This window comes from Terrapene carolina, unplaced genomic scaffold, assembly GCF_002925995.2.
Source record: "Terrapene carolina triunguis isolate 2854851 unplaced genomic scaffold, T_m_triunguis-2.0 Scaffold88, whole genome shotgun sequence".
Classification (NCBI taxonomy): Eukaryota; Metazoa; Chordata; order Testudines; family Emydidae; genus Terrapene; species Terrapene triunguis.
The window spans coordinates 42908177-42930572 of NW_020664439.1; the positions used below are offsets into that span (position 1 = coordinate 42908177).

Genomic DNA, 22396 nt, shown 5'->3' on the forward strand with positions numbered 1-22396 from the left:
GTTGGTTCCTCCAGCACTTGCACCCTACACTTTCCAAAAACTTCCTGGATTGTGTGTGCACTACTGTATTGCTCTCCCAGCAGATATCGGGGTGATTGAAGTCCCCCAGGAGAAGCAGGGCTTGTGATCTAGTAACTTCTGTTAGTTTCTGGAAGAAAGCCTCGTTCACCTCATCTCCCTGGTCTGGTGGTCTATAGCAGACTCCCACCACGACATCACCCTTGTTGTGCACACTTCTAAACTTAAGCCAGAGATGCTTATGTTTTTCTGCAGTTTCATACTGGAGCTCTGAGCAGTCACACTGCTCTTACATACAATGCAACTCCTCCACTTTGTCTGCCCTGCCTGAACAGTTTCTATCCATCCATGACAGTACTCTAGTCTAACATTTTTGCTTGTGGGGGAGGGATAGCTCAGTGGTTTGAGCATTGGCCTGCTAAACCCAGGATTATGAGTTCAATCGTTGAGGGGGCCATTTAGGGAACTGGGGTAAAAATCTGTCTGGGGATTGGTCCTGCTCTGAGCAGGGGGTTGGACTAGATCAGTGGTTCCCAAACTTCAACAACCTGTGAACCCCTTTCACTAGCACGTCAAGTCTCACGAACCCCCTCTTAAAAATGAATATTTGCAGGGATTTTCTCCTTTACCTGAGTATAAATTATAAAAGCAGTGATCTTGGAAATATAAAATTTGTTTTTATGACATGATTATTACACACTATTTATTATTAATTATTATTTATCATTACAGTATTTTTATTACACTATGAAAACGGCAACACTCTTCCAAGATCTCACTTTCGTAGCTTGTATCACTTTGAATAAGCCTGTTATAAGACAAGGCTCCTATGTTTCATCAAGGAGTATCAGATGTGAAAGAGCATGAAGGTATTTAAGAAGCCAACTCAGAGTTCCTCCTACACAAGCATTCAGGTCTTGAGCAGTGTAGGCAAACAACGCACTTTACAACAAAGCTTAAACTTGTTCTTCATAATTTAAAAACAATACTAGCTGCCTATTTAATTTTAAAAACAGCAAAAAATATCCACCTCCCTTTCCATTTCTTATAAGGAGTCTTGAAGTTTAAAGCTCCTCAGTATGATAGATATGCTTGCTTTGATCTGCTTAGCTCTTGGCAGTCCAAGGGCTCCGGGCTGCTGGCCTCGCGATGCTCGGGGTCCCTATGGACAGCTCTGTCCGCCATTAGGGAATTTTTTCCTGAGAACCCCCTGTAACATTTCGCGAACCCCCAGGGGTTCACGAACCCCAGTTTGGGAACCACTGGACTAGATGACCTACTGAGGTCCTTTCCAACCCTGATATTCTATGATTCTATGTGATTTATTCAACCAGGTCTGTTATTCCAATCACATAATTCCTTGACTGTACCAGGACTTCCAGTTCTCCCTGCTTGTTTCCCAGGCTTCTTGCATTGGTGTAGAGGCAGTTGATAACTTGCTGATTGTCCTGCTTTCCCAGTGTGAGGCAGGAGTCCTCCCCTCTTGGGCTCTCCTGCTCGTGCTTCCTCCTGGCATCCCACTTACCTTAGGGCTTTGATCTTCTTCCCCCGGTGAACCTAGTTTAAAGCCGGCCTGCTTGCAAAGATGCTCTTCCCTCTTTTCATTAAGTGGAGTCTTGGAATGCCACCCCATGGTCAAAGAATCATATAGTGTTTTAGCTGGGCGGGGCCCGGGATGGTGGAGGGTAGGGGGGGGGGGGGGGTGTGAGGTAAAATCTTATTGGATCAACTTTTCTGGTGATGTGCTTGTGAGGTTACAGAGCTCTTCTGCAGGTCTGGGCTCTTTGTAAGATCAAAAGCTTGACTCACCAACAGAAGTTAGTCCAATAAGTTACTGCTTCATTCTCTTCAGGGTATTTTGGCTAATAAAGCCTGAATGAGAACATCTCAACCAGTGGGTGTAAAGATAAGAATTATAATTTCCTATTCTCAAGTAGTTATTTAGATTCTGGCTAAAGGATGGTAGATCTCTAGCAAGACAAACTGGGCTATTCCAGGGTGGCAATATAATAAAGAATGGGGCCCTAGGCCCTGAAGAGCTTATGAGAATGGAAAGGGGTATGATAAGCTGCATAAACAAGGTGATAGTAGCAACTGTTAGTTGACTTGTTTTCGGTGTGGCTTATACCAGGGGAAAGTGGTGGGGGAGTAAAATTGAGTGTTGGAGAGGGTTAAAACTAGCAGCTAATCACTGCAACACTTGCAAGTTCAATGTCCACATGCCTGGGTCTGCAGCGTCTCACCTTGCTGTATGCTTTCCCCTTGCCTGGAGAGTTCTATATCCAAGGGGCCTATATTACTCCCTGCTTCTACTAGCTGTTGGAGAGTAAGTTACAAGTTCAACCAGAAGCAGCCCACAGCTTTTTGAGGGGACTTGAGGCTGTAACAAACCCCAATTCCACAGATAGGATAAGTATGGGACAATGCCAAACAACTTTATGGTTTTCATAAAAAATTTGACTAGAAATTGTCACTATGCAACAGGAAGGAATAGGGTTCTCATTGTGATTACAATTACCTTCTTGCTTACTGACTGCTCAAACAGAGTCATCTGAGTATGTAGTGCAGTGGTAAGAATGAGTTAAGAGTAACAGTGCTAGTTTTAGTCAATATGCCTCTTAAAGCAACATTCATGTAAGATATGTGTGGAGACTGAAGCCCATGCCCAGCTGCCACTTCTAATCCTGAGCCCTGTCAGCCCTCAAGCTTTGGCCCCAGTAAATCTAACAGCAGCCCTGGCAACTCCATCACAACCAAAGGTTGTCATTACCATAGACCAGTGGTTCCCAAACTGGTGTTTGTGAAATGTTACAGGGATTCTCAGAAAAAAATTCCCTAATGGTGGTCAGAGCTGTCCCTTGGGACCCTGGGCAGCACAGGGCCAGCAGCCTAGAGCCACTGGACTTCCAGGAGCTAAGCAGATCAAAGCAAGCATATCTATCACACTGATGAGATTTAAACTTAAACTCTTTATAAGAAATGGAAAGGGAGGTGGGTATTTTTTGCTGTTTTTAAAATTAAATAGGCAGCTAGTATTTTGTTTTAAATTATGAACAAGTTTAAGCTTTGTTGTAATGTGCATTGTTTGCCTGGACTGCTCAAGACCTGAATGCTTGTGTAGGAGGAACTCTGAGTGGGCTTCTTAAATACCTTCATGATGTTTCACATCTGATACTCCTTGATGAAACATAAGAGCCTTATCTTATAACAGGCTTATTCAAAGTGATACAAGCTACAGAAGTGAGATATTAGAAGTGTCACCATTTTTATAATGTAATAAAAATACTGTAATGATAGTATGAAATATAAAATTTGTTTTTGACATGCATGTTACCCAGATCACTGCTTTTATAATTTATACTCCGATAAAGGAGAAAATCCCTGGAAATATTTTTTTTAGGAGGGGGTTTGCAAGACTTTCGCATAAATGTAGAAATTCCCTGTAGATAAGTCCTAAGCTTTCCCCTCTCCCTGCCCCATGCAGTTAGCAGGCTAGTTACTGGCTTAACTGTTCATGGGCTATTGGGCTTCTTTACTAGCAAGTGATTTAAAAAAAAAAAAAACCACACACATGCTTTAATCTGGTTCTCAGGCCACTTATAGAGCCTTCTACTAGCTGCAGAAAGAATGGTTATGATAACCAGTATTGGTGATTATACTCAAATGCCAAACTTGAAGAGAAATAAGATTAGTGTAACACTGGTAGTCTGATCAAAATGAAACATTACCTCCACTCAATGAAAGACACTTTCAGTCAAAAACAACTTTTACACTTTAAAAGTGAATATAGAAGTTTTTTATTGAACATTCAAACTTCATTAAGACATGTGCAATATGGCCATTTTACTGGGTTTAACCCTAACTAAGACAATAGTATGATTGCTTGCTTGCTGGGGCTTAACAGGGTCCAGATCACACTTACCACTAATTAAATATTTTATTGAATAAATACATAAACAAAAATGCATTTGAATACTCTATATAAAAAGTTTATATATTTTTAAAGGCCTTTCCAATTCAATCTAAAGTAGAAGTAAAAAACATACAATAAAGGAAGGTATGCTAGTTTAACATAATTGGCTGACTTTATACAGCACTTATATCTTTTAGTCCATAAGTAAATTATCAAATGATAAAGAACATCTAATACAACCACTTCTACTGAACTAGGAAATAAATTTCTAAGAAAGAAAAAGTGTACAGACCCCATGACTTTCCACCCAACCCCAACAGTCTAACCCTAAAGTGGATAAAGCCAATGGCTTTCACCACGGGAGCTCACGACAAAATGTCGCTTCGCTGATCAAAAAAAAAAAATCTGTATTTCGGATCCGTTATGAGCATTGAGACGAGATTCAGTGTATCCCCAAAGAAAAGCACAATGCACGTTGTGAATCGCCTATTCAGCAACAGCGAGCACTGCATTCAAAAAAGCTCTCATCCCAGGGATTAAATGAGATCAGCCACATTCATAGGCATCTCCTCCACTGTAGTATTGTAGAAAGTCTCAATATCCCGAAGAATTCTTTTGTCCTCTTCGGTAACAAAGTTTATAGCCACACCTTTCCTGCCAAAACGACCACCTCGTCCAATTCTGCATACAGAATAGAAGACATTTAAACATGTTTTTCTAAAAGGTTCAAATTCCTAGAGGAGGGTGAGACATTTTATGGCCAGTATTATACAGGACATCAGACTAGATGATCACAATGGTCCCTTCTGGCCTTATCTGCCAAAGGCCAGTTTATCCTTATTTACAGTACTAGGTGCTAGTCAAAGTGGTATTTTGACAAGAAAAATTAGCTGTTAGTGCCAACCTTAAGAAATATCCAACCTATGGAGAGCAGTGGAGAAAAAGATTACTGTTTTGACTGCAAAATAATTTCAGTGTAGCTCTTTTTGGTGTTGTGATATGAAGTGCAAAATCATTTCAACCCTCCCACTCTTGCATCTTTTGAGAATGGCTAGCAATGAGACTTACACATCCAGCCACCCTCATCCATTTCCCAAGCATGGGCAGAGCTTGGTCAGCCTAGCGCACAGGTAAATGTTCAAGAATGCTAAAATAAATATTTAAGTCAGCAACAGATGTACTCCAATTACATTCTGTAATGCAGAACAGTAAATGTTACTATTTCATTGTGAAAACATCAAATTTTTAGTATTTAAGATGTTGTTTTCAGTGGGAAAACTTATCAGTTTGACAAGGAAACCCAAGACAAGATTCAATATAAAGCTAAAAATCACTGCTTTTGTATAAGTTTTAGGTAAGAGACAGATTACACCACCACATTAGTTTTAATGAGTTGACAGCCCACCAACACAGTTCTGCCTTCCTTCATGGAAAACTGGACAATGTGAAACCTTTTCTGTAAGAGCTAAAATACATGACAAAACAAAGCGAATAATCATGACAAAAGAAAAAACAAATATATAAATACCAACTCGCTCTTTATTCAAACAGTGTGCCGCTTACGAATCCACGTCCTAAATTAGGTCAACGCCGTTTCTGAGCACCATCTTGTGTCATCAACTGCTGCTATCGACTCCTGTATTTTTTTACATCAAGTAACAGAGTACAATTTACTTCATTTAAGGACAAAGCCACTAGAAGTATTTAACTAGAGCTAGGGAAACAAAACTGAAATTGCTACCAGAAAGGAGAAAAACAACAAAATAAAAACACCACAGAAGAAAGAATCCCACTGTAAGAGGAACCACCAAGAACAAACAATGAAGGCACAAAACAGCACAATTAGACCTCTCAGGAAGTCAACGCAGTCTTACTATCCCAGCTGAAGTTGCTAACAATATGGAAGCCTACTAACTGAACAGCAGCAGCAATCCAGGAAAAATTAGCTATGGCCTAAAGCAGATGTGGTGGACAAATCAATAACTAGACTTGGCATGAACACTGCAATTAGAAAATATTTTTTGCAGTTTCTGAGACTCCACAAGATATACTGCAGAAGATACTAATTCAGCAGCAGATGCCAACTGGACAACACCTCAGCAATGAATGTATCAGGCAACAATGCCAAGACAGACTAAGACATTTAAGTTTTCCCACTGCTTTGTTTCATTGACTAACCAAGAAGCTCTGCCCCTCCCCCATTTCAGAAATGTTATGGAAACAGCTGTACCAGTCAGTGCTTAGTGTTCAATATTTTAGATGGGTACACCCTTCCTGGTATGGTTGGATATGCACACTATTCCAGTCCCCCCCACTGAGTGGACTAAGAAAACCCAGAGCAGTGGGTGGGTTTGTCCAAGTTATACAGATAGAAATATGTAGAAAATAGGATGCAAGTTCTTGTGATTTAGTCTGAAGCAGTGAAAATAGGAGAAACATTCAATGACATAACACTGCAGCAACTAACCTGTGAATGTAGTTTTCACGATTGGTCGGCAGGTCGTAATTTATAACCAACGAAACCTGTTGCACATCAATGCCACGAGCCTGGAAGCCAATACAAACTCTTTAATACAAGCCCATACATTTTAGAGTAAGAAATTTACTCATTTTGTTGACCACATTATAGTGATGAACTACAACCGTGTAGCCCATAGTGGAGTGTAGTCTTTACTCTTCCAAGAGCTTGAGTGGTTCGGTTACAGTAACCTTCACCAAGTCAAGAAGCTTTTGGCAGCAAGTGTGAACATGCTAAACTAAAACACTGGAGGTGCAGTATTAAGGTAATTGAGATGTTTGGGGGCATGGATCGGTGTTCACATCGCACTCCCATCAGTACTTGGCCCAAGCTGGGGAAGCGAATGATCCAACCAGTGGACCAAATTCGGTGATGAATTCTGGTCACATGCCACCTGATGCACGTTACGCATATGCGAAGATGATTGGGATAGTTACCAACAAATCAGTAGTAATCAAGACACGGCTTGATCCTGATCTAAACTCTCTCATGATAACATCTCGTTCCTTCTGGTCCATGTCACCATGCTGGAGAAATCAAAAATGAGAACTTTTACAATCTCAGTATTCCAGAACAGAAAAATCTATTTCTTATTTTAAATGTGTATGAGACCAAGCGTCCCCATCTGCTATGGGATCGAGGCAGGCAGGGATAGTATGAAACATTTTGCTTTGAGCAGGGGGAACGACAATACAGCACTTCACAGCTACATTGTAACTTAACCTGCTTCTCACTTTAAACAGCACCAGTTTTGGTGCCTAGAACTAGAGTTTCTGAATCTGTTAGACACTTTAGCGGGAATGATTCTATCATTGCACAAGTGAAATGGAGATTAATGTATTTAAAGACAAGCATGAAATGTCTTAGATAAAATGAAGCATCAACTCTCACCAGAGCAGAGACCGTGAAGTCCCTCGCATGCATTTTCTCTGTAAGCCAATCCACTTTTCTCCTTGTATTCAGGAAAATAACAGCCTGTGTAATGGTCAGTGTCTCATACAAGTCACAGAGAGTATCCAGCTTCCATTCCTAAATAAATTTGCATATATTTAGGAAAAAGTGCCAGGTAATTAGTTACTAAAAAAAAAAAATCTTTTAATATGGCAGGGCAAGAACTACAGAAAACCCCATTATTAAATTAACATTTCAGTATATAGAATTATGTAGGTACAACATGAAAAATAAGCATTACATGCAAGTTTCAACATAGATTATTGCACCAAATCCTAAGACATAGGACACTGGACATTAAGAAAGAGGTCCACCCAAGTCATTTTGGATCTAGTGCACATTTATTCTTCTTCTTATGTGTACTCTGCTAGCATTACTACGAAAACCAAGGCTCAGCCCTGGTTTCTGTAATTTTAGCACAGTGCTTGAACAAGAAGGTGGAAAGACAAGAGATCTTCTAAATACTTCTAGCCAAAGGAAATAAAGTTAGCACCTACCTCTCTTTCAACATTAATATAGAATTGTTTGATACCCTCAAGGGTCAATTCTTCTTTCTTCACCAGAATACGTATAGGATCTCTCATGAACTTTTTGGTCACTTCCAACACATCCATTGGCATTGTGGCTGACAGCAATACAACCTAAGAGATACAGTACAAACGGAGAAGAAATGCTTCTAAAATTGTAAGAAAAACTACCAATATTCAGAGGTACTGTACTAACCCTAAATGAGTGTACCACCACCAACATCCAAGAGAGCACTTTGTGCAGTGAGCACTCAAAAACAGAGACCATAGTTAAATAGGATTATCAATTGATTAATATTGAAATGAATCTAACACAGGTAAGTGAAGACAGATTAAATGTACGAGACCAAGCGTCCCTGTCTACTGTGGGAATCAAGGCAGACAGGGATAGTATGACACAATTAATTTGAGCAGGGGGAACGACAATACAGCACTGACAGCTACATTGTAACTTATCCTGCATTTCTTAACTCAAGCTGTTCATCTTAGTTATAACTAAATTCTGATTTTACCTGAATATTTGTGCTTAACTTTTGAAAAATTTCATAAATTTGATCTTTAAATCCACGGCTCAACATTTCATCTGCTTCATCCAAAACAAACATCTTGATCCATTTAGGTGCTAGGAGAGAGGGAGAAGTGTTTCATAAAGCATGCTAAGGAGAATGTTTAGTGCATCTGAAATGGCTGTGAATCACTACCTCTTCCTTGATACGAGTGATCAGTATAAACTTTTATCATCATTTCTAAGTCAGTCCCGAAAGATGGTAAAACATCACTTCACTCCCCTTTTAAGTTTCACATCCTGCAAGTTATGTATCTAATGCAAAGTTTCAAACATTCTTAACTTCTCCTCCAACTGCTGAACAGTAATATTTTTAAGTGGAATGTTCAGGTATATCTATTGCCTTTAATACGTATTTCTTCCACAATTATTTACTTGGAAAGTTGAACCCCAGAAATTACAAAGCCTGATTTCTGTATTGTCAATTGAAACCATCATGCAGCTTCCACATGTGAATATACTGGTTGCTAAAGTAGTGAAACTAAATTCAGTACTTACAAAGATATCGTCTGTTTAACATATCAAACACCCGACCTGGAGTTCCAACCACAATGTGTGGAGCCTCAGCCTGAAGCTTCTGCATCTCATTACGAACATTCGTGCCACCAATACAAGCATGGCAAGTTGCACCCATATAGTCTCCAAGAGCCAAGATTACCTTTTGTATCTAAAATAAAAATCCTTTAGTCAGTACTTCCAGTATGTTAACTGGATTTTTTTTTAAAGTTGCAAAACAGTAATTTCTATAATTCACTATTCAGTTCTGAACAAGGACCATGCACTTGTCTGGTATGGAAACTGGGTCAAAGTTGCTGCTAATCTCCCCAAAATGTAAATTAGTCACTAAAGAACAAAGCCCACCAATGGCATCAACATGGTAATTTCTTGGGTTGATTTATTTAAGCTAGTTCTTTTCTTCTTACCAAGAGAAGAGTCAGTCCCATTATCAAATGAATCCTAGATCTTTTCCTTAAGATATCATAAGGAATTTTCCTTTAGAGGCCAAACTGCAAAGTGTCGGCAGAGTTGAAAAAAAACTATCACTGGTGTTGTGCACTAGCAGAACAGCTTGCAAATAAGTTACGACATTTTGTCGTCAGGCAATCAGAGTACACAACTATGCAGTAAAGTTTAAACACAGATTTATTAGGCAAGAATCAAATATCCTCAGTGTTAAGGCCAAATGATATATGTAGCATCACCTGCAAAAATGCCCAATTCTGTTCCCAGTGAAGTCTCACTTTGCTACTGTCTTCACTGAGAGTATAGAAATAGGATTAGTAAACAATCTAATGAGAGATCCACTAAACTAGAACTGATCTAATACCACAATTTTTCCTAGATTCCAAAACCAAAATACTTTTGGTATTTTGACTGTTATAAAAGGTATCACCTCTGGACAATTTCCCCCCCACCCCTGGAAGCACAGTTGACTCTAATCTTTGGTCTGAGAAAGTAAAAATAGTCTCACTTAAAAAGTGCTAAGCAAATTTTATATAGTATAAAACCAAACTGCAAAACGTTTTATAAAGTCTGATATCTACACTTTCACGTATCACATCATTAAACCTTAAATCAATGGATTCTTAGAGCCACTTTAACAGTACAGGAATAAATGCAGCCTGGTGCTCCATTAAAGCAGCTCCATTTTAAGCAGAAAAAAGTACTGAACCTTTGAGGCAAAGTAAACATGCAACATAGCATGGGTCAGATAAATACACCACAAGACAATGAACTGATCACATGTGCACTGCAGTTTTCATGTTGCACAACTGCACACAAGTTTGAGTTGTTTTCAAAAAGTGCATTTTGTTTCCACTCAGAACATACTGTTTTAAGATCATTTTTAAGATTTCACCATTTGCTGGGAGATGTCCTTTCAGAACTACACAGCATATCAGCTGTTACCTGCACCTTATCCCAGCATCACCTCCAAACAAGTCACATCTGAACTCCCTTCATGTGGGTAGGGAAAACCTAAAACAGAAGCTATTCTGTTTCCCCATTACACTCAAAGTGGCAAGGATTCTGAATGGATATTAGTTACAGACCCCTTTAAAAAGTCTGTTAACTGTCCTACACAGTTGTGAAACCTGAAACCTATGCAATGTGCAAGCAGCTTTTTTTAACTACACTATCAATACCTGTTGAGCCAGTTCTCTGGTAGGGGCCAATACTAGTGCTTGGGTCTCCTTGAGATCAATCTCCAATTGCTGCAGGATGGAAATAGCAAATGTGGCTGTCTTGCCAGTACCTGACTGAGCTTGAGCAATCACATCATACCCTAAAAAAAGTAGGATATATATTTACTGCTCCCACACAAGTCATTCATATTTAGTTTAATTCTATTGCTTTTGAAATAAGTGATCAGCAATTAAAAGCTCTCTCCATTTCAGGTCAGTCCCGAAAGATGGTATACCATCATCTCACTTGTTCAAGCAAGGGTTAAAAGTAAGCATCAGCACCACACTTTAAAAATAACTACATAGTACATACATTTAAAAAGATCTCTTTTCTAGTTAACTTGTGTTGTCACCTTTAGCAGACAGATGCAGTACTTTTGTGCTTGCCTACCTTTGATACATGGAATAATAGCTCTCTGTTGAATAGCTGAAGGCTTCTCAAAACCATAAGCATAAATACCCCTGAGAAGGGATTCTTTTAAATTCATATCATCAAAATTGTCAACAATTTCATTCCAATTGCTCTGTAAGGAAGGAAGCAAAAAGCAGATTACATCACGGATTACCTACCTCCATATTGGATTTGAGTCTAAAGGGTATTATGCAGTTGCTTACCTCAATGATACCATCAGGGTCCATTCCCTCTGGGCCGCCATGGTCTCTGTTGCCAAGAAAAAGCAGGCTGTTAACACTCTTTGCAACTAACAACTTGCATGAAGAACAAGACCGCAGTATCTTAGATAGCATTAGCACGGCCCACACCAAACTGGAACTTGAACCAGTGATGGATTACTCTAGACAATGCTTTGGTATTGTCCCAGCATGAGAACTAGTCTCCCCTCATTAGCATGGATGCCATTACTCCCAACTTTCTGTGCCAGGCTCCGTCACCATTCATAACCCCTAAGCCACAGTGCAAGATCAGCAAAACAGGGCAGAGACTACAGCTCCCAGCATGCAGCACTCCCCTGGCAGCGAAAAAACTCAGCTCTAAGAGCGTTGCCTGCTGGGCGCTGTAGCCCCCGCCGGGGAGAAGGCAAAAGAGCGGCCCCATGTGGGCCACCTCGTCTGTAGAACAGGGAGTGAAGGGTTTTCTCCGGCTTCTATGCGGCGCCCCTCCTCCCTCAGCCAGGACTAGCCAACTCTCGCGAGAGCTCCACCCCTGGGATACGCTAAACAGGCGGAGGAACGCGCCCAGCAAACGCCTTCAGCGCCGCGCCCCTCCCGCTCCGCGTGAAAATGGACTCGCCTGAAGCCGGGCCCATGAAACGCCGGAGTGAACCAACGGGACACCGGGGGGGAGGGGGTTCAAAGTTAAAGCGTCATGGCCGGCTCCTCTCGGAGCTAAATCATGCTGGGCCGCACGGGTGGTGGGTCCCCGCAACGGACAAGCTGCGGGAAGAACTTGCCTATCAGGGGACAACTGGACGGAACCATCTGGGATAATATTTCCCACCAACGGCAACGAGCCGGCATCACACGCCCCACCTCCTCCCGCGTTAATCTCTCTGCCCCTTAAAATCGCCTCAAGAGACAAAAACGCCACTAAGGCCCCAACTAGCCCCCCATCTCTCAGCCCCCAATACCTGCTATAGTCCGTGGAACCACCTGACATGTTCCAGTCGCCAGCCCCCACTTGTGTTCTGTCCTCAACTGAAAAGGCAGCGCCTTCGCGGCGCCCGGTTTATATACCCATGCAGCCGCCGGGACTCAAGCCGCCTTTCGCCGCGGAGGGATCTGTATATCGTCCCACAGTCCAAGCCACAAATATGCTCCTTTTAGGGTACGCCCGTGTCACGGATGTCCCCACTCAAACTGGGCATGATATTTCCTGTGGGGTTCGTAAGGCTGCCAGGGCCAGAAGAGCGGGCGGAGATTGGAACTATTTTGTGTGCCGCGAAGGCGGAAGGATATTGCAGCAGTTGGAGATGTGACAGTGTCCTGCTCCTTCCTTCTCCTGCTCGTGCCCCCACCACTCGCACACGGGGTTTCCCTGCCCGGCCCCTGCTGCAGGGTGGCGACAGAGACTCAGATCGGGAGGGGGGAGGGGAGAGACTGAGTGGGGCAGGGGGCTGGGTCGTCGGAGCGGGGGAGCTCTCCCAGGAAGAGCGGGAGAAAAGGGGAGCTCGGCGAGGGGCCAGAGGAGGGGACAGGGCAGCTGAGGCCCGAGGAAGGGGCAGAGAAAGAGGGAAGGGAATTTAGGGAGCGAAGTGGGGTCCCACCAGGAGCTGGGGAGGGGCCCCCACCAGGAGATGGGGAGGGGGCAGCTGAGGGAATGGGAGAAAAGGGGGCACCAGGTGAGGAGAGTTAAAGGATCAAAGCCTGAGCATCACCTGTGAGGAAGGCAGGGTTATCACAAGGCAGGATTTTATCACCAGGCTTGCCATGTTGGTGTCAAACCCAGGCTCCAGGAGTCATGGGATTATGTGAAACTCTCCGCTTTCTTTCATTTACACCCCCTGCCCCTACATACACACACACACCAAAAAAAGTAAGCTTCTAGCCCTTGTGTTGTGGGGAAAAAGTTGGAAAACCGCCCTGGGAAAGTCTCCAAAACAAGACGGACAGCAAAAGAACCGCAAATAGAGTCAAAAGAAAAATCCCTTTGGTGATTTTTAACTCGATTTTGGGATGGGGGGGGATTCATACTTTTGAATGTCTGGAGTGGGCAATACTGGAGAGGGACAAGGGGAAGGAGAAGCTGTGGCGCTCTGGAGAAAGGGATGTGTGGAAGCAGCTCAGGGAACGGGGTGCAGGAGTGAGGTGGAATAGGGGAGAAGATAGAACCTAGGGGAGACGGTTGCAGATAGGGAGAGGTTGCTGTCTATATTGTTTGGCTAGAAGGTGATTTCTACTGCCATACTGCTGTTTAATTTCATGTGCTCAGATACTGTAGTGATGGGTGCTGTATAAAAACCCAGATAGGTTAAATAGATTAGCTTCACACACTTTTACTGGTGGGCAGCATCGAGATTTATGTTTGGTTGGTTTGTTTTTGAGGTAGCAGAAACTGGCTGAGGGGATTGTAAAGGAGAGTTAAAACGTGGGTAATGTATTCTAGATCAGTGGTTCTCAACCAGGGGTCCGAGGCTCCCGGGGGGAGAGGGGGCGTGTGTAAGTTTCAGGGGGCTGCCAAGCATGGACAGCGTTAGACTCGCTGGGGCCCAGGGTAGATAGCTGAAGCCCCACCATATGGGGCTGAAGTCTGGGCCTGAGCCCCATCACCTGGGGCTGAAGCTGAAGCCTGAGCAATATAGTTTTGCGTGGGCCTCATGGCATGAGGCCCCAGGGTATTGCTCTGCTTGCTATCCCCTAACGCTGGACCTGGCTTTTATATGCAGAAAACCAGTTATTGTGGCACAGGTGGGCCGTGGAGTTTTATAGCATTTTGAAGGGGGCTTAGAAAGAAAAAGGTTGAGAGCCCCTGTTCTAGATGAAGGTATATTTGGGGGATGTTTGTGTGGGAGTTAACCCATGCAGTTGCTAGGATTGATGCAGATTTATTCGTATGTGATGGAAAAATTGTGTTGTGACAGATTGCAATTGACAGTCTGACAATGTGAATACTAAATTGTGTCAGGAAATAGCGTTTTGATGACACACTAAAATAAAACAAGATACATTAAATAAGTCAATTTTTATTGTGCAAGCTAGATCAGAATGGTCAATGGTATTATGCTAGTTATGGGGTCACAGTGTGGGGTGTCATGAGCTGTCAGCCTTCACCCCAAACCCTGTTTCACCTCCAATATTTATAGTGTTAAATATAAAAAAATGTGTTTTTTTAATTTATAAGGGGAGTCGCACTCTTAGGCTTTCTGTTTGAAAGGTGTTCCAATACAAAAGTTTGAGAATCATTGTGCTAGTTCATGGGGAACCGCGGCCAATGGGAACTTCAGGGGAGGTACCCGCAGGCAAGGGCAGCGCGCGGAGCCCTCTGCCCCCACTCCCCCCTGGCCGCAGGGACATGGTGCCAGCCGCTTCCGGGAGCGGTGCGGGGCCAGGGCAGGCAGGGAGCCTGCCTTAGCCCCGCTGTGGGCTGCTGCCACCCCGGAGCTGCTCCAGGTAAGTGGCGCCGGTCTGGAGCCCGCTCCCCAGACCCCTCCTGCACCCCACCCCCAGCCCTGAGCCCCTTGCCGCACCCCTCCTGCACCCCAACCCCCTGCCCTGAGCCCCCTGCTGCACCCCAACCCCTGCCCTGAGCCCCCTGCTGCACCCCACACCCCTCCTGCACCACAACCCCCTGTCCTGAGCCCCCTGCCTCATGCCTCCTGCATCCCAACCCCCTGCCCTGAGCCCCCTCCTGCACCCTGCACCCCAACCCATTGCCCTGAGCCCCTTCCCACACCCCGCACTCCCTCCTGCACCCCAACCCCCTGCCCCAGCCCTACCTTCATGGCCCTGCATGCAATTTCCCCACCTAGATGTGGCCCTCAGGCCAAAAAGTTTGCCCACCCCTGTGCTAGTTGCTTTCATACCAATGAAAAAGTATTGCTGTATTTACTAGACTTATCAGGTTTATTATAATTGTTTCATACTATTATTTGTGTATACAAATGATATAACATACTAATCCCATTTGTGTATATTTGGGGAGGGTGAGTGGGGTTGAGTGTGGCAATTTGAGAATTTGTCTCCATAGTGAGCATCTGTGCGCAAGTGCAGGTGATGTTTTGAAAATCCAGCCTTTTGCTTTTAAGATATGAATATGTGTAAAATATCCCTCAGAGGATTCAATTTGGAAAGAGACCAAATATACACTGGTTCCGCAATGGCAGCACCTGCAGGGGCAGTATGACCTGATGAAATGGACAGAATTTTAGGTGACAAGGCGAGGAAGGTAATATCTTTAATCAGGTCAACTTCTTGACAAGCTTTTGAGTTTACACATATTTTGAGTGTCAGGAAGTCCCAAGTTATATATTCCCAGCTCTCTTATTGATGCACTGTAGAGATCTTAAAAGCCTGTTTTATGGAGTGTTCTGCATTTAGTGAGGAAAATTGCACATGTGTGACAATGGAACTGTACAATAAGGGTAACACTCATCTGTGCGAGAGAGAGAATTTTATCAGGGGCCAGACTGAGAGTGGAATTAAATCCCCTACGAACTAAGAATCATCACAAACCTCACCACCTTCCACTCCGAGTGCAAGGTGCATTTTTTTGACCTTGTCTTCTCTAACATAAACACATAGCAATATGTATGTTTAAATAACAAAACACCCCCTTCTCCCTCCCCAAATATTATTAAAACAAGACACTCCATTGCATGTGGAAGTATTTCTTCCCACAATACACAGCCTGTGGAACTCTTTGCCAGAGGATGTTGTGAAGGCCAAGACTATAAACATAAGGAAGTACTTCTTCATACAACGCACAGTCAACCTGCTGAACTTGTTGCCAGGGGATGTTGTGAAAGCCAAAAGCATAACTGGGTTCAAAAAAGAATTAGATAAGTTCATGGAGGCTAGGTCTATCAGTGGCTATTAGCCAGGCTGAGCAGGGGTGCAAAACCATGCTCTGAAGTGTCCCTAGCCTCTGTTTGCCAGAAGCTGGGCATGGACAAAAGGGGATGATCACTTAATGATTACTAAGGCTACGTTTTAGTCACAGGTATTTTTAGTAAAAGTCATGGACAGGTCACCGGCCGTAAACAAAAATTCACGGGCCAGTGACCTGTCCATGACTTTTACTAAAAATACCCGCCCTGACTAAAACTTGGGCAGGGGAGGGGGTTGCGAGTGCTCTGGGGAGGGCAGTCCAGGGTTGCTGCAGGTGCTGGGGGAGGTGGCCCAGGACCCCCGCTGGTACTGGGGGCGGGGAAAGTTGGCGGGGCTGGCAGGGGCTTCCTACCCAGCTCTGCATCCCTGCAGCTCCTAGGCAGCGGAGGGAGGGGCCAGGGCAGGGGCTCTGCTGCTCCTGCCACAAGCGCTGGCTGCCGCAGTTCCCATTGGCTGGGAACTGCAGCCAATGGGAGCTGCAGGGGTGGGGCCTGTGGGCACAGGCAGTGTGCGACATGGAGACCCCCCGCCCCTCTGCCGCCTAGGAGCTGCTGGGGGGCCATGCCAGTGGCAGCCAGGGAGCCCCCCACCCTGAGGTAAGTGCCCCCCCCGTGCTCCCCAACCCCCTAGCCCTGAGCCCCCTCCCACACACCCAAACTGCTGCTGCTGGCCATGGGACTGCCCAGCTTGGGCTGAACAAGAAGTAGGAGTGAGTGGATTTGTAGGCTCTAAAGTTTTACATTGTTTTATTTTTAATGCAGTTTTTTGTACATAATTCTACATTTGTAAGATCCACTTTCATGATAAAGAGATTGCACTACAGTACTTGTATTAGGTGAATTGAAAAATACTATTTTTTTTACAGTGCAAATATTTGTAATTAAGAATAAAGTGAGCACTGTACACTTTGTATCTGTGTTGTAATTGAAATCAATGTATTTAAAAATGTAGAAAGCATCCAAAAATATTTAAATAAACCATATTCCATTATTGTTGAACAGGGTGGGGCTGTTGTGTTGTAGGCAGGCTGCTGGGGTTAGAGTGCTGAATCAGGGTTACACAGCACATACACACTCAGGAAACTGCATTCTTGTCTGCTGGCTGTTGGTGTCTGGGCTGTGAGCCACAGCATCAGAGCATTTAAGGCACCTAAGATTACAGTGCAGGTGATGACAACCTCTTACTGGTCTTGGTTGAACCCTGAAACATTCCACAGACACAATTAGATTTGTAGTTAGAGCTAATGGACTGTTAGATAAAGCTAAAAAATACTGAACATGCAATTTCTTTCAATTTAATTAGATAAATCTAAATATACAGACTGTACATTTATGATGTAAGGAAACCACAAACCTATATATTTTAATGTTATAATCCTGTGACCGCTCTGGATAGCACTTTCAACTCCGACGCACTAGCCAGGTACACAGGAAAAGCCCTGGGAAATTTTGAATTTCATTTCCTGTTTGGTCAGCGTGGCGAACTCAGCAGCACAGGTGACCATGCAGTCCCAGAATTGCAAACGAGCTCCAGCATGGACCAAACGGGAGACACTGGATCTGATTGCTGAATGGGGAGAAGAATCTGTGCAGGCCGAACTCCAATCAAAAAGAAGAAATGCTAATATATGTACCAAAATCGCCCAGGGCATGGTGGAGAGAGGCTACAACAGGGACACATAGCAGTGCCGTGTGAAAGTTTAAGGAGCTCAGGCAAGCCTACCAAAAGACAAAGGAGGCAAACGGTCGCTCCGGGTCACAGCCCCATACATGCTGATTCTGTGATCAGCTGCATGGCATTCTAGGGGGGGACCCTACCACTACCCCACCACTGTCTGTGGACACCTGCAAGGGGGGAGTCTCATGCAACAGGGAGGATGATTTTGTGGATGAGGAGGAGGAGAACGTGCAGCAGGCAAGCGGAGAATCCGTTCTCCCCGGCAGCCAGGACCTTTTCATCACCCTGGAGCCAATACCCTCTCAAGGCGGGTTCCCGGACCCTGAAGCTGGAGAAGGCACCTCTGGTGAGTGCACATTTGTAACTACACTACAAGGGTTAAACGCAATTGTGATTAATGTTTGATTTGCCGTGAAGAATCGGGATGCATTCATGGCCAGTACAGCTACTGGAAAAGTCTGTTAACGTGTCTGGGGATGGAGCAGGAATCCTCCAGAGACATCTCCATGAAGCTCTACTGGAGGTACTCTGAAAGCCTTTGCAGAAGGTTTCTTTTTTTGTCCTTATTTTGTCCTCCATGGTAGGACACTTTACCACACCAAGCCAGTAGCAAGTAGTCTGGAATCATTGCAGCACAAAGCATGGCAGCGAATGGTCCTGGGTTTTGGTCGCATTCAAGCAACATTCGGTCTATATCTTTCTGTGTTAGCCTCAGGAGAGTGATGATCATTCATGGTCACCTGGTTGAAATAGGGGAATCTTTGTAAGGGAACAGTAAAAGGACCCTGTTCATGCTGGGTTGTTTGCTCTTGGCTAAAAGGGATCATCCCTGAGAATAGCCACGCAGTGTGGGGAGGGGTGAAGAAATCATCCCAGAGAATAGCCACGCGGTGGGGTGGTGGGAGGGGTGTACTGCATATCCACCCAAAAACTGCATCCCCTCCTTTTAAATGGCAAACCCAACTGGCATTGCTTGCTATGGGAAAAGAGGGCGCTGCAGTTTGAAACCATTCCCACATGTCATGAAGGCAGAAGAAGCCAACCCCCCGTATCCTTTGGCTTACCATGGCTGCCTGGAAACCAAATTCTGTTGCCCAGCAGTGTGTGATGTGTCACCATACCGGCGGGCACTCAATATAAAAGGCAAAATGTGACCTTGTACCTAAAGCACATGTGCTGTCTGCTGTGAATTGCTTGATTCACTGTGAAAGAGTCTCCCTTTTGTTCTCAGAAATGTATCTTCTTAAATTCTACTCTTTCTTTTTATCCCCCCGCAGGTGCAAATGTTTCTGTGCTCCCTTATCATCTCCGTCCCAGAGGTTATCACAGATTAGAAGGCGAAAAAACCGCACTCGCGACGACATGTTTTCCGAGCTCATGTAGTCCTCCCGCACTGATAGGGCACAGCTGAATGCATGGAGGCATTCAGTGACAGAGGCCAGGAAAGCATTAAGTGAGCGCGATGAGAAGAGGCAGGAGGCGATGCTGAGGCTAATGAGGGAGCAAACGGACATGATCAGGGGCATCTGGTGGAGCTGCAGGAAAGGAAACAAGAGCACAGACCGCCGCTGCATCCACTGTATAACCGCCTGCCCTCCTCCCCAAGTTCCATATTCTCCTCATCCAGATGCCCAAGAACGCGAGGGGGAGGCTCCGGGCACCCCGCCACTCCACTCCAGAGGATGGCCCAAGCAACAGAAGGCTGTCATTCAAACAGTTTTGATTTGTAGTGTGGCTACAATAAGCAATGTGGCCTTGTCCTTGCCTCCTCCCCGCCTCTCCCACCCCACCCGGGCTACCTTGTCAGTTATCTCACTTTTTTTTAATTAATAAAGAAAGAATGCATGGTTTCAAAACAATAGTGACTTTATTTCCTTTGCCAGCTGTGATTGAAGCGGGGAGGGAGGTTGGCTTACAGGGAATTAAAATCAACAAAAGGGACGGGTTTGCATCAATGAGAAACACACACAACTGTCACACCGTAACCTGGCCAGTCATGAAACTGGTTTTCAAAGCCCCTCTGATGCGCAGCGTGCCTAGCTGTGCTCTTCTAATCGCCTGGTGTCTGGCTGCTCAAAATCGGCCACCAGGCGATTTGCCTCAATCTCTCACCCCGCCATAAACGTCTCCCCCTTACTCTCACAGATGTTATGGAGCACACAGCAAGCAGCAATAACAATGGGAATATTGGTTGCGCTGAGGTCTAAGCTAGTCAGCAAACAGCGCCAGCGTGCTTTTAAACGTCCAAAGGCACATTCTACCACCATTCTGCACTTGCTCAGCCTATAGTTGAACTGCTCCTTACTACTGTCCAGGCTGCCTGTGTGTAAGCAGAGTCAGGATGAGCTCTACCCTGACATCTGGTGGTGAATTATGGCGAGTGTGGAAAAGAACTCCAGGGGCTGATCTTATTTGCATAGGCACACCCACTCGCCTGGCATGAAACACAACAACTGAAAATGGTTACTTTGGCTGGTGTGGGATCCCCAGTTTCTCTATTATTGGGGCGGGAAGAATAAAGTTTTGTTACCCTGATTCTGTGAATCAAGGCCAGTGGAACTGTTGTATGACAGAAGGACTGAGTGAGTCCCTCACCATTACCTAAGTAGCACTTGCTTGACAAGGGGCATGGGTTACAAAACCCAGTGAATTGAGAGAGGATGGGGACAGGTATTTGTACCTGATGGTATGGGCCCCCTCTGAGGGTTTGAAACACCAATTGCACCGCCTCCTCTCTCCACTGTTGAATGTCAGAGCTAACTTTGATTCCCTTAGGAGTCTAGTTACAGGCTGCGGAGCTGAATTCACTTTGGGCCAATGGTGCACCAGCACTGGGGCTCCCCTACTATACTATGAGCTGAAATCACTAAGAGCTGAAATCACAAAAGAGCTGATGTTATTAAGAGCTGAAATCACAAAAGAGCTGATGTTATTAAGAGCTGAAATCACTGAGTGCTGTGTTAACTAGTGGGGGAGCCTGAAGCTATATTGCTCAGCAACTGGCGGAGCAATTTGTGGGGACGACTGGAGGAGCAGCGAGCGGCGTGGAGCCTTGCGGGGCCGGTTGGAGTGGCCTAAGGAATGGCGAGCGGAGCTGTTTGCGGGGACGGCTGGAACGGCTCACAGGTCGGTGAGCGGAGCGGAGCGGAGCGGAGCGGAGCAGCTTGTACAGCAGAGCAGTTCGTGGGATGGCAGGAAAGTGGACTGGCTCGTGGTAAAGGCTGCAGCGGAACCCCCACGGAGAAACAGACGGCTGGCCAGCCTCGGATCACGTAAGGTGCCCCTTAACACCCTGCGTGCCCCCGCCCCCTTTTTACTCTGGGACTGCACTGACCAGAGACAGAGACTTTGGGGGTTGTTGGACTTTTGGGACTTTGGGTGGTTGCTGGACCCAAGAGACTTTGGGGGTGTCGGACTTTGGGGACTCTGGGTGATTTTTGGTTTGCTGGATTCAAGAACCAAAGGGAAAGGACACAGCCCAATTTGCTGGGGTGGGTTTTGCTCATGGTTTGTGTTGTGAATCCTGTTTGTGGTGTTTTTTTCCAATTTTATGCTGATGTCGTTTACCTCATGTTATTAAACATTTTCTGCTACACTCAGACTCCGTGCTTGCGAGAGGGGAAGTATTGCCTCTTAGAGGTACCCAGGGGGGGTGGTGTGTAATTGTCCCAGGTCACTGGGTGGGGGCTCGAGCCGGTTTTGCATTGTGTTATTGAAACAACCCCTAGATACAGAACCCGGCCCTTGTTGCTGCCAACTAGATGGGCAGAAGGGTTACATGTGTATGGCTTCATGAGCCATGGGAGCAAGGGGTAAGCTAGGTCCCCAAGGATAACTATTGGCATTTCAACATCCCCAACGGTAATTTTCTGGTCTGGGAAGTAAGTCCCTTCTTGCAGCTGCTCGAACAGCCTGGAGTTCCTAAAGATGCAAGCACCTTTCCCAGCCATCCCATGTTGATGTCGGTGAAACGTCCCTTGTGATCCATCAGTGCTTGCAGCACCATTGAGAAGTACCCCTTGCGGTTTATGTACTGGTTGGCAAGGTGGTCCGGTGCCAAGATAGGGATATGCGTTCCGTCTATCGCCCCACCACAGTTAGGGAACCCCATTGCAACAAAGCCATCCACTATGACCTGCTCATTTCCCAGAGTCACTACGCTTGTTAGCAGAAGGTCAGTGATTGCATTGGCTACTTGGATCACAGCAGCCCCCACAGTAGATTCTCCCACTCCAAATTGATTCCTGACTGACCGGTAGCAGTCAGGCATCACAAGCTTCCACAGGGCTATCGCCACTCACTTATCAACTGTCAGAGCAGCTCTCATCTTGATATTCCTGTGCTTCAGGGCGGGGGAAAGCAACTCACAAAGTTCCAGGAAAGTGGCCTTACGCATGTGAAAGTTTCGCAGCCACTGGGAATCATCCCATACCTGCAACACTATGCGATCCCACCAGTCTGTGCTTGTTTGCCGGGCTCAGAATCGCCGTTCCACTGTATCAACCTGCCCCACTGCCGCCATGATGTCCCAATTGCCACATC

General features: G+C 45.1%; 1 protein-coding gene and 5 non-coding genes across 9 annotated transcripts; all 6 read right to left on the minus strand.

Annotated features, from left to right (window-relative positions):
• Positions 1 to 3791: 3791 nt before the first annotated feature.
• Positions 3792 to 12336, minus strand: EIF4A2 (eukaryotic translation initiation factor 4A2). Of its 4 annotated transcripts, none has more exons than XM_024205614.3 (11): positions 12262 to 12336; positions 11291 to 11336; positions 11067 to 11199; positions 10637 to 10776; positions 8991 to 9159; positions 8440 to 8549; positions 7898 to 8041; positions 7341 to 7478; positions 6887 to 6976; positions 6399 to 6478; positions 3792 to 4612 (listed from the first exon to the last, which is right to left on the minus strand). In XM_024205614.3, exons 1-11 carry the CDS (start codon positions 12288 to 12290, stop codon positions 4468 to 4470), a joined length of 1224 nt encoding a protein of 407 aa, XP_024061382.1. In that variant the 5' UTR covers positions 12291 to 12336; the 3' UTR covers positions 3792 to 4467. The 4 variants fall into 4 exon arrangements, 2 of the variants coding, with proteins under 2 accessions (XP_024061382.1, XP_024061383.1); XM_024205615.2 differs by having other exon boundaries at positions 4522 to 5567; XR_002908419.1 differs by having other exon boundaries at positions 4525 to 4612; positions 5464 to 6478.
• Positions 7051 to 7178, minus strand: LOC112110558. Its single transcript, XR_002908421.1, has one exon. It is a non-coding gene; the product is annotated as a small nucleolar RNA SNORA63 (small nucleolar RNA).
• Positions 7659 to 7839, minus strand: LOC112110560. Its single transcript, XR_002908423.1, has one exon. It is a non-coding gene; the product is annotated as a small nucleolar RNA SNORA81 (small nucleolar RNA).
• LOC112110559 lies at positions 8264 to 8390 on the minus strand. The gene has a single exon (XR_002908422.1). It is a non-coding gene; the product is annotated as a small nucleolar RNA SNORA63 (small nucleolar RNA).
• Positions 8643 to 8713, minus strand: LOC112110562. Its single transcript, XR_002908425.1, has one exon. It is a non-coding gene; the product is annotated as a small nucleolar RNA SNORD2 (small nucleolar RNA).
• LOC112110561 lies at positions 10854 to 10924 on the minus strand. The gene has a single exon (XR_002908424.1). It is a non-coding gene; the product is annotated as a small nucleolar RNA SNORD2 (small nucleolar RNA).
• Positions 12337 to 22396: the final 10060 nt, after the last annotated feature.

What these genes read in the sequence shown, in the direction of transcription:
- EIF4A2 (XM_024205614.3), bottom strand. Translation starts at nt 12,290, where the DNA reads ATGTCAGGTGGTTCCACGGACTATAGCAG. An exon ending in ACCCTGATGGTATCATTGAG is followed by an intron (nt 11,200 to 11,290) that starts GTAAGCAACTGC and finishes CCTTCCTTACAG; the next exon opens with AGCAATTGGAATGAAATTGT. An exon ending in ACTTCACGGTCTCTGCTCTG is followed by an intron (nt 6,977 to 7,340) that starts GTGAGAGTTGAT and finishes TGATTTCTCCAG; the next exon opens with CATGGTGACATGGACCAGAA.